At 43.0% G+C, this 11,669-nt stretch overlaps 2 protein-coding genes across 2 annotated transcripts in view; one reads left to right on the top strand and one right to left on the bottom strand.

The window, feature by feature from the left end:
• The window catches only part of LOC135209134 (uncharacterized), a 594,318-nt gene that overhangs the window by 107,365 nt on the left and 475,284 nt on the right, over nucleotides 1-11,669 (bottom strand). The window lies entirely within an intron of this gene.
• Nucleotides 1-11,669, top strand: part of LOC135209127 (charged multivesicular body protein 4b-like) — a 41,970-nt gene that overhangs the window by 3,969 nt on the left and 26,332 nt on the right. Inside the window, 1 exon segment of the mRNA XM_064241770.1 lies at nucleotides 10,684-10,861. Coding sequence (XP_064097840.1) covers nucleotides 10,684-10,861 — 178 coding nt within the window.

Raw genomic sequence — 11,669 nt, 5'->3', positions numbered from 1 at the left:
TGCTTCATAGTTTGTCAATTGTTCATGCAACTACCTGTCAGATGTATATAGCTGATAATTTCCGACACCGACAGAATTTAAAACTTACGACACATAGTGGGAGTCAGGTGGTTAGTACCCATTCCCGCCGCTGGGAGGCGGGTATCAGGAATCATTCCCCATTTTCTATTCATAATTTTTCTGTCGCCGGTGTTGTGAAACATCTGTTTACAGCACCTCCGTCTGGATTTGGCAAACTTTTTGTTTTTTCTACTTGAGTATCCCTTTTGGTTCTTATTTGGATTAATTGATTGGATCGGTGGCTAGGCACACGTTATTAGTGGATTGATTTGATTTTGGTTTGGACTTTTCTTGGAATAATATGTCAGGGTCTAGTACAGCTAGCGCTAGGTTCTGCTCTAGAACTGATTGTAGAGGTAGGCTACTGAAAGCTTCAGTAGACCCACATACGGTATGTAAGAGTTGCAGGGAGCATGAATGTGTGTATGAAAGCCGTTGCAAGGAGTGCGAAAGACTAACAGATTCTGAGTGGAAGGCATATGAGACCTATCTTAGGAAACTTGAAAAGGATAGGTTAAGGAGGTCTTCCTCCAGGAGTGTTTTCAGGCGTGCAAGAAATTAATGTTTCTCCTGTTAACCCTCCTTCTGTTAATGCTCCTAACCCTGTAGTTTTGCCTCCGGGCCCTGAAGCAGTGTCTGTAGAGAGTAATACTTTATCCTTAATATGTGCAGATAATTGATATCTTGATTCCTTCCCCTTGTGTAGTGGAGGGTGCGTCAGATCGGCCTCGTTTCGCCTCTAGGCCTGGACCTCTGCTTGACTCCCAGGACCTGGGGAGGGAGCATGTCGAAAGCCGAAGGAGGGTTACAAGGAACCCCCACGATCTGACGTGCCTTCGGCAGTTACTGATGAAAATCCCAGACTGCCAGGGAGCGTGTGCGCGTGCACGTCTCCTCAAGGAGTGTTTTGTCGTCATCGGAGGCTTCATCCCCACGTAAAGGGTGGAGTTCTCAAGGTGCTTCACGTCCGCTGAAAAGGACGGCGGCGTGTGTTGACGCTTCACGTCCTAGTTCTCCGCTTTTGCGATCTTCGCCTGACAGTGCGTTCGCTGCTTTTCCGCCGCAGAAAAGGCGTAGAGAGTCTTCGGACTTGGATTCAGTTAGCTCGTGCGAGCGATACAGTCGCTCCAGAGCTCGGGAAGAGGCCGTACCTGGGGAGGAGGAGGGAGGCGTCCCCTCGCCGCTCTCCTGCTCACAGGATCAGTCCCTCCCCGGAGCAGGAAGATTCGCCGAACAAGAGGATGATTCAGTCACTGCAGCAGCAACTTCAGGACGCTCTTGCTGCTAGAGAGTCTCTTCCGCGTCGTAGGAAGGATGAGAAGCTTCCTGTGAAGAAGTCAAGACCCGCTCTTTCTCCTCTCGCGCCTCTCTCTTCGTTTGAGTCTCCCTCTAGAGTTCGTTCGGCTCCCCAGCAGCTCTCTAGAGGAGGTGAGAAGTTCGCTTCTCGCTCTCAGGATGAAATATCTCCCGCTCGCAAGTCTTCGTATGTTCGCAAGCGAGTGGTGGACGCTGAGCACGCTTCTGTGCAAGTGGAGCGCGCTTCAGGTGCCGCCAAACGCGCACCTGTTGTTGATAAACGTGCACCAGTGAGCGGCAGCCGCTCGCTGACTGACGCTCGGCGCGCACCAGTGGAAGCCAAGCGTGCACTAGTGGATGCTCGGTGCGCGCCAGTGGACGCCAAGCGTGTGTTGGTAGATGTCGAGCGCGCACCCGTCGGCGCCAAACGTGTGGATTCGGACGCCAAGCGCGCGCGTGGTAGACACCAGTTCCTCACCAATGCAAGTTCAGGTGGATGAAGGAACCCTTCCTGTTCGTCAGTTTTCTTCAGAGTTTCCTCCTACTTCTCCAGTTTCTGAGGAAGGAGTTAGCGATGATTTAGTAGAAGCGGAGGAAGAACAGCAACCAGCTACTGTCTCATCGGACTATAAAGTTTTGATGCGTCTTCTACAGTCGGAGTTCGGACAAACTTTTCAACCGGAAGCCCCTCGTACTCCTCCTTCTCAATTTTCTTCTTTTAAGGCAACGAAGACATCGGGGTTCATTAAAATGAAGAAGTCGCTTTCCACGAAGCAAGCGTTCCGGAAAGTCCATGAGTGGATGCAGAAGAGGAAAGCGTCAGGAAAGTCCTCTTTAGCTTTACCGCCTTCAAGACTCTCGGTAAAGGAGGCATGTGGTATGAGACAGGAGAAGACATAGGCGTTAAACTACCAGCCTCTGCTCAGGTGACTTCGGGAGCATCGTAGACGCCTCCAGAAGAGCCCTTCTGTCTTCATCAAAAGTCACTTGGACCCATAACGAGTTCGACTTTCACCTAAAAGGCCTCTTCAAGACTCTAGAGGTCTTCAACTTTCTCGACTGGTGTCTTGGAGTTTTAGATGCCAGGTCAAGGAGTTCTGATACTATTAGTCTGGGGGAGCTGTCCAGCGTTCTTTCTTGTATGGACAAGGCCGTCAGGGATGGTTCTGAGGAGTTGGCTACGCACTTTAGCTCGGGGGATTCTCAAGAAGAGAGCGCTCTTTTGCTTAACTCACGGCCCCCCAAAACCAAATCCGTCTCTCCAACGCAAAAGGGCGGACTTGCTTTTCGCTCCTTTCTCAGACCATCTCTTCCCCCAGGCTATGGTTAAGGTTGGACATAGCTTCAAGCCTTCAGGAAAAGGCAACGCAAGATCTTCTGGCTCAGTCTTCTAGAAGGCCAGCAAGCTGCTTCATCTTCTGGAGCTTCGTTTGCCAAAGGAAACGCAAAGCCCTTTCGTGCTGGACCTTCCTCGAAAGCAGCCTCCCACGAGGAAGAGCAGGCTCTTCCAGAGGAAAAACCCCTGCTCCGTCAAAGAGTAGGAAGTGATTCGGAAGTCCTTCAGACGCCGGTAGGAGCCAGGCTTCTTCGATTCGCGAAAGCCTGGGAAGAGAGAGATGCCGACCCTTGGTCGCTGGATGTCGTGAGGAAAGGGTACGGATCCCGTTCTTGAAGTCACCCCCGCTATCCTCAACACCAAAGGATTTGTCTCCCTCTTATCGAGGAGAGAAGCAGAAAGTGCTTTTCGATCTGCTGGAACAAATGATCGAGAAGCAAGCGGTGGAACAGGTCTTCGACCTGGAATCGCCAGGGTTTTACAACCGCCTGTTCCTGGTGCCGAAACATTCGGGGGGGGGCGGGTGGCGGAACCCGTGTCCTCGATGTCAGCAGCCTAAATCTCTTCGTGATAAAGAAGAAATTCAAGATGGAGACGACTCAATCGGTGCTGTCAGCTTTGAGACCGGGGGATTGGATGGTCTCACTAGACCTCCAAGACGCGTATTTTCACGTCCCCATCCATCCCCAATCAAGGAAATACCTGCGATTTGTCCTGAAGGGGAAGGTATTCCAATTCAGGGCACTCTGCTTCGGTCTGACCACAGAGCCGATGGTTTTCACCATTCTCATGAAGAACGTGGCAAGGCTGCTTCATTTGGAGAATATACGGATCTCTCTCTACCTAGACGACTGGCTTATTCGAGCTTCATCGCGGGGAACGGTGTCTGGAGGACCTGCACACGACCATGACGTTAGCAAAGTCCCTGGGGCTTCTGGTAAACCTCGAAAAGTCGCATTTGACTCCGTCTCAATCTTTAGTCTATCTGGGGATTCAGATGGACTCAGTGGCTTTTCGGGCTTTTCCGTCCCAGGGGCGACAACTCCAATGCTTGGAGAAAGTGGCGACTTTTCTGGGGAAGGAAACATGCTCGGTGAGGGAATGGATGAGTTTGCTGGGGACCATTTCCTCACTGGAGAAGTTTGTTTCTCTGGGAAGGCTCCACCTCAGACCTCTTCAATTCTTCCTAGCCAACAGTTGGAAGAACAAGCAAGATCTGGAGGCGATCTTGTGTTTAACGAGAGAGGTGAAGGATCACCTAAGTTGGTGGTCAGATCCTCGGAAGCTTGCAGAAGGGCTCTCCCTCAAACTTCGGAACCCCGACCTAGTGTTGTTTTCCGACGCGTCGTCCACGGGTTGGGGAGCAACACTAGGAGGGAAAGAAGTGTCGGGCACCTGGAGAGGGGAACAGGTGTCCTGGCACATCAATCTGAAAGAGCTGTCAGCCATTTATCTGGCTCTCAGGTTTTTCCAGGAAGAAGTATCCGGCAAAGTCGTTCAGATCAATTCGGACAACACCACAGCGCTGGCATACCTAAGAAATCAAGGGGGAACTCACTCGCCTTCTCTGTTTGCCATCGCAAAGGAACTCCTTTTGTGGGCAAAAGCGCAAGAAGTCACGATCCTGACAAGGTTCGTGTCAGGACTACAGAATGTTCGGGCGGACCTTCTCAGTCGGCGAGGACAGCTGTTGCCGGACAGAGTGGACCCTTCACCAAGAGGCTTTTGCCAGTCGCTGTGGAACCTGTGGGGCTGTCCACAGGTGGATGTCTTCGCAACGTCCAGGACGAGAAGACTTCAACTCTATTGCTCCCCAGTTCTGGACCCGGGAGCAGTCGCAGTAGACGCCCCTACTTTGGAGTTGGTCGGGCCTAGACATATACGCTTTCCCCCGCTCAAGATCCTCGGGGAAGTGATGAGGAAGTTTGCGGCATCGGAAGGAGCGAGGATGACACTCATCGCCCCCTTCTGGCCGGCAGCCGACTGGTTCACAGAGGTGATGTCCTTCCTGGTAGACTTTCGAGGACTCTACCCTTAAGGAAAGATCTACTCAGACAGCCCCACTTCGAGAGGTACCACAAAAACCTCCCCGCTCTGAGTCTGACTGCGTTCAGACTATCAAGAAGTTGGCCAGAGCGAGGGGTTTTTCAAGACCTGTGGCGAAGGCGATTGCCACCGCAAGGAGGCCCTCCTCGATCGCTATGTACCAATCGAAGTGGGCTGTCTTCAGATCCTGGTGCAGGAAGAAGGGCATTTCCTCCACCACAACCTCTGTGAGCCAGATAGCTGACTTCCTTCTTCATCTGAGAGAAGAAGTGAAGTTGGCTGTTCCAACTATTAAAGGCTACAGGAGCGTGCTTTCTGTAGTCTTTAGACACAGAGGACTCGATTTGTCTAATAATAAGGGACATTCATGATCTCATTAGATCGTTCGAGACTAGGAAGGTAGTCCAGCCTAAAGTACCCTCGTGGAACTTGGATGTGGTACTTCAAATATTTGATGTCGAGTAACTTCGAACCGCTTCATTCAGTTTCTATCAGGAATCTGACGAAGAAACGATCTTCCTAACCGCTCTGGCGACGGCGAAGAGGGTTAGCGAAATTCAGGCCATTAGCAAGCAGATTGGCTTTTCAGAAAGTAGTGCGGTGGGGTGTTCTTTAAGTCCCATGTTCTTAGCAAAGAACGAGAATCCTTCCAACCCGTGGCCGAGGTCCTTTGAAATCAAAGGGATGTCAGATATAGTTGGAAACGAACGTGAGAGATTCCTGTGTCCTGTCAGGGCTCTAAAGTTCTATCTGCAGAGAACTAAAGCTTGCAGAGGTTCATCGGACAATTTGTGGTGTTTTTCAGTGAGGAAACCTGATCTTCCTATGTCGAAAAACGCACTGGCGTTCTTCATCAGGAATACGATTCAAGAAGCGCATAATAAGTGTAGTGACAGTGATTTAAAGCTTCTGAAAGTAAAAGCTCACGAGGTGAGAGCTATTGCTACTTCGGTAGCCTTTCACAAAAATATGGCTCTCAAAAGATATTTTGAATGCCACATTTTGGAGAAGCAATTCGGTGTTCGCTTCACACTACCTGCGGAGGTGAAAGTGACATACGAAAATTGCTTCTCCCTCGGACCCCATACATTGCTGCAGACACTGTTTTGGGGGCAGGAGGTAACACTCATCCTATCCTTTAGGGATTAGGGGGGTTTTTAATTTGTGTTTATGGTTGTGGGGTGACCGCCTGGGGCGGGTCTCCCTTCCATTAGCTTAGTTAATGGGATACCTTTGGTAAACTAAGCCAGGTGGTGGTATTTGTCTCGTTGCCCTCATTAGTATGGTCCATGGTCTAGTCACGTCGTGGTCTCGCCTGTTGACAGATCATCTGGAGGTGCACCAGCTTCATAGGTCTCTACCTTGCTGGCAACTCTAGTAGCACAAGCAGACTTACGTGCAGTAATCACGAAGCCAGCTATGCTAACAGGTAAGGAATCAAGATATCAATTATCTGCACATATGTGTTTCCTAAATCCTCTATTCTGTCTCTCCCACCACCAAAGGTGGGATTCAGCTATATATATATCTGACAGGTAAGTTGCATGAACAAAATGATATTGTAATGATACAATTAAGTTTGTTCATACTTACCTGGCAGATATATATAATTAAGTACCCGCCCACCTCCCCTCAGGAGACAGTGGAAATAAAAAATTATGAATAGAAAATGGGAATGATTCCTGATACCCGCCTCCCAGCGGCGGGAATGGGTACTAACCACCTGACTCCCACTACGTGTGTCGTAAGTTTTAAATTCTGTCGGTGTCGGAAATTATCAGCTATATATATATCTGCCAGGTAAGTATGAACAAACTTAATTGTATCATTACAATATCATTTTAAAATAAAATCTATGTAATATGATAAAACTTGGTCATGTAAAAGATGTAAAAATGAATCAACTTTGTATGCAATTCATTCCATACATGGTTACCTAGCCAAAAGTTGTTCATCCAAAATTGCATATTATAGCTACTGTATAGAACTGCATACACTAAAGGTTGTTGATGGGAAATAATATTGAGTTTGCACATCTATCAAGTGTAAGAACAATGAGGTTCAAGATTCAGATGGTAATAGTTATTCTTAATGTTTATTTTTTGAATTGTGCCAATAGGTCACTAACACAGTTAGAGGCGAAATACAATTGCCAAAGGAATTATTTGGTGTGGTTGGTAAGTAAGCCATTTATGTATTTAAAAAAACCTGCCACTAATTGCTAAGCAAGAATTCATATTGGCAAGCTTTCCACGGGTGCTACTGCTGCATGGAAAGACCATTTTTATTTGGAGTTCTTGCCTTGCAACTCTTGTTATGTTACTGCAAGTGCAGTAATAAGGTTTCATTAGTCAGAGAAATAACATAACTTGAAAACCCAAGTGTACCACAAGAGCCCATGTTTGTAATCAGGAATTAAATGTAAAATTTAGGTCAAAGGCCAATTGCTAGGACCTATGATGCACATACATATCCCCTTCAATGTGATTTCCAGGGTCTTCCAACAGGTCTGATATCTACTGCTTTTCTTACCAACTTTTTGCCATGACTTTTCATGATACCTAAACCATCTCAGTCAATGAGGTCTCTTGTCTATTTCCATCATCAGGTCACATATCCCCTTACCTTTTTTCATGTATTGAATTGAAACCTAATTTTGTTTTTAAATAAAATTGTTGTGGTGAGTTTTTCGAATGCGGTTAGACTATATTCTACTGGATTCTGTTACAGAAAAAAGAAATTCGCTTTTGAGGACTTTTGTACGTAAACTCCACTCTCACTGTAGTAATGTTATTGATACTCTTTAAATGAAATTAAATTAGACTAAGTAATTACTATTGACTTAAAAAAAAATATTGACAAGTTTTATACACAGAAAAACATAATTCCACAGACAGACTGGTGTGTGACATTTGGAGCAGCAATTTAAAACAATAAGTGAACACTGTTTTGAAACTGTGCATTATATCTAGCAGGATTGGCATTGAAATGATCACTTACACAAACTCTCAAGTAATTATTATATGCAATCTTCCTTTTTCAAAATTCTCAGATGTTAACAGGTGTGAGTAGGCTTAGCTCGACAGTTGCAGCACAGAGTTCACTTGACTGTGAATGACCATTGAATGAGTAATGTGTGGCTATTCTGTAGCCATTGTACGTTTACAGCTCGAGTTGCGAATTGTATGCGTGGTAGATAATTATCCAGCTATGTAGCTTTGTGTTGTGTGTTTCAAGACTTCTATAGGCCTCATTTCTCAAAATTCAGGTCTGCTTTTTTCTGTGGGGGCTGGCCCTTCATTTTCTCATTCGATCTGGGATAGATGACGATATTAAGTTTCCTTCCCAACCAGACTTCAAATTGAGGCAAAGAAAAATGTCAACATTTATTTTGAAGCATTGGAAAACTTGAGACTTTTTACTGGTACATATTACTTATGGAAAAGTTTATGGTGTACTACATTTTATGCCAAGAATTAATGGGGTGCTGCTTTTAAGAAAACTTCTTTTTACAAGTGAGTAACTGCCTAGTATATTGCTTGAATAATCAAAATGGAAATAGTTTCATACAATTTGTGTAGAAATCTGTCACATGCAGTGTAGCATTTTTACTTGACATTACTTCTATGAAGTAAAAATATTTGTATAGCGTACATTATCTAACCATTTTATTAAATTCACAACTTGTGCTGTTGTTGATTTATACCACGTATGTAAATCGTATATTATTATCTATATACTGTTTCAGGATCTTTTCCAGTCACCTTGAAATGCACTTTCCAATAATATTTCTGTGTAATAACCTCTTTTAGAAATACGTACAGTACTCCATACACTTTAATTTTCACTTTTGTGTACTATAGGTATCATTTACTGGTAATGAGCAACTTGATTCTGTGAATCTGGGATTTTTTTCTCAAATCTGCTGCAATTCGTATAATTAGAATAAAATTTAGAATAATGTACCTTTATTTTGCAAACTGGGCATAAGTAACATGCAGTTGATGCAACTGCAACACTTGCTAAAGTACTAGTGCTAGTCAATGGGACATGAGGTGGAACTTCAGCAAAACGGTGTTTATTGATTAGCCTGTCTTGTATCATGCACCTACTCCTTCATGTCCTGTAATTTGATAACTGTACTTGCATGCCTGGGAGAAAGCTTGTTGGAATCTTATTTTTCCATTCTGGGCATTAGCAAACTGTAGGCAAAATTGTCCCAAGTCGGTGCTTTTTTTTCCCCCACCCTAATGATGATTTAACTGATTGATCATCGTTGAACTATTTCCTTCGGCTGTTTTGACTAAGTTTTATTTTGATCAGAAACTTGTGCTACTGCTTTTAGTGATGGTTTCTGGTTAGTGATTGGCACACGTTTTACGATGTCGGTATCACATTCCTGTTAAGATAACACTTACTAAAAGTTTTCCTTAAGGAAGGCTGTCGAGTTGACATTGACTTAATTTCGGTATTTTTGTTTGTTTTTCACTAGCTATTTTGTATGTACTTAAATTACTGTGTGTTTGCTAATGTGGGCTGTAATATTTTTGCTATTTTCCCTTGTATACTTTAGTTTTATCTTTTTTCACTTATTATTATCTTTTCCTGTGTGGATATCCTATGTTCTGCAGGAGCAGTTGTAGCAAGCTAATGTAATTTCATTGTGTACTCTAAATGTGTATACAGTTTGAATGATAATTATTAAGAAAATGGGCTCATTACACTGTCTCTCTTCTTACTTTTCTTTCTCTGTGTAGTGTGTACAGTAATAAAGTTTGTTAACACATTTGTATATGTTTCTCTACACACAGTTATAAAGCTTATTCTGGGCAGATATTGCTGTCACATTATCTTTCACTATCAAGAAGAAATTATTTTGGTGCATGAGTATTCTGCAGGAGGTTACTGAGCTCTTCCAAAAGTTGTCCTCACACTTCGTCATACATGTTGCAATTTGTGTTTGTAGATCACCGAGATGAGGCTGTCTGTCTTGTATTGAGAAGTTCATTTCCCATTATACTCTTTCCTTTTATATTTTCATGGCCTTTCTGTATAGTTATTTCATTGTGCACTAGATGTGATGACTTTCTTGAATAAGCTTTCTAATTTGATATATCACATTTGATATAGAAGTCAAGGAACTTCGGTCAAAGTGGCAACTGAATGATACAATTTTTTTTTATTGAATAAGTTCTTTAATTTAATATATTTTACTTTGATAGTAAGTTAAGGAAAACGAAGACTAATGAATGTTACAATGTCTTATGTGAATGTTTGGAAACAGTTTCAAGGAATTGTGCACTGATAGTATGTAGTATAGTACATACTAATTTTCCTTATGTTAGTGAGTGTGGTCAGGTGAAAGCTGATTTTATCTTCTAGTATTTTTTTCATGAAATTCCATATACAGTATTGAGTAAATGGACTGAGAAAGTAGAAAAATTATCATTTCCCAGTCATTAAGCACTCAAATGGGACAAATAGAAAGTTTTTTCTGTGAAAATATTCTAATTAAAATTTTTAAAAAAATATGTGCCTCAAGAATTATCTGTTTAAACAGACCTTTGTTGAACATTTGTGGCAATATTTTATAGAAATTCTTTACTTATATGTAGAGTATTTATTCATATTTTTAGTTTTAGACTTGATTGTGTAAGATAGACTTGATTGTGTAAGATGAAATTTTGGAAGGATAAAAGAAAGTGATGTGTTTTTACCATATTCCTGTAGTATTTTACTGTAATTAATATTTTGTCTGTCTGTATGCACTTAACTCATCTTGGCTATAGTTACCTAGAACAAAGAGGCATTAAATAAATTGTTACTTCGTCAGTATAATATAGCGATGCCTTGAGGTATTTCTTGTCCTCCTCTTTACATAAATTAACTTTCAAGGATATCTTTCAAATAAATCCTTATGGTTAAACTACTGTCTTCATTTTCAGTGGCTCTCCAGGCACTCAAGCGCAAGAAGCGCTATGAGAAACAGCTGCAACAGATTGATGGAACCCTCAGTACGATTGAAATGCAGCGAGAGGCCCTTGAGTCAGCGAACACGAACACAAATGTATTGCAAACTATGGGAGAAGCAGCTAAGGCCCTCAAAGCAGCACATCAACACATGTAAATATCCATACATCAGCCTTTTATTTCAAACTCTGAAATGTTTATCAGAACCTCTTCTCTCTGCATTTCCCCTAACCTTCTCTTACTTCCTAATGAACACCGTATTCTTTGGAAGCTTGAATTTCAAGTCAGTGGCCCCTATGGCTTGTTCTTTATGAATGTAGTTCATCTGCTGAATAATATATGATAATAATAATCTCTTGACTGTATTTTTTTCATATTTATACACAGGCTTCGCCTTTATTTTAAGGCTCCCAGTAAACTGCAGTCTACATCACATATTCACAGCACAACATATCTCTGTTGTTTATGTATAGGACACACCAAGATCTCATACTTCCTTCTTCTTAAGGGTTTTAGTTGCAGACTAGGGCCCTAGAGAAGAGGACTAGGCACATTTTTCCTCAAAAACATTTCTTTTGTTTTCTATTCCAATATCTTGGCCTGGTGATGGATTTTGACCACAAACATTGGAACTTCAAGTCTAGTGCCTCTTTCATGTTCATAAACATTACTTGAAGTTCTTTGCAGCATTCCTCCAGTCCCTCATTGCAACCCCTTTCATGCCTTTAACTGTACTACAGTGGTCCCCCCGTATTCGCTGGGGGATGCGGTACCAGACCCCCCCGTGAATAATTAGAACCCGCGATGTTTGGAACACTTTAAAAATGCTAAAAACAGTCTATTTTGTTAGTTATAACTCAAGAAAAACCTACTAAAAATGTTCATACTTGTTTTTTTTAAGTTTTATCACAAAAAGTGCATTTTATGATGAAATTGATAAAAAAACCAGGAATTTGTTGAT

Source organism: Macrobrachium nipponense, chromosome 37 (genome assembly GCF_015104395.2).
Source record: "Macrobrachium nipponense isolate FS-2020 chromosome 37, ASM1510439v2, whole genome shotgun sequence".
In the NCBI taxonomy this organism is placed as follows: Eukaryota; Metazoa; Arthropoda; class Malacostraca; order Decapoda; family Palaemonidae; genus Macrobrachium; species Macrobrachium nipponense.
Note: the sequence above shows the minus strand (reverse complement) of the source record. Positions and strands in the feature narration are given on the sequence as shown.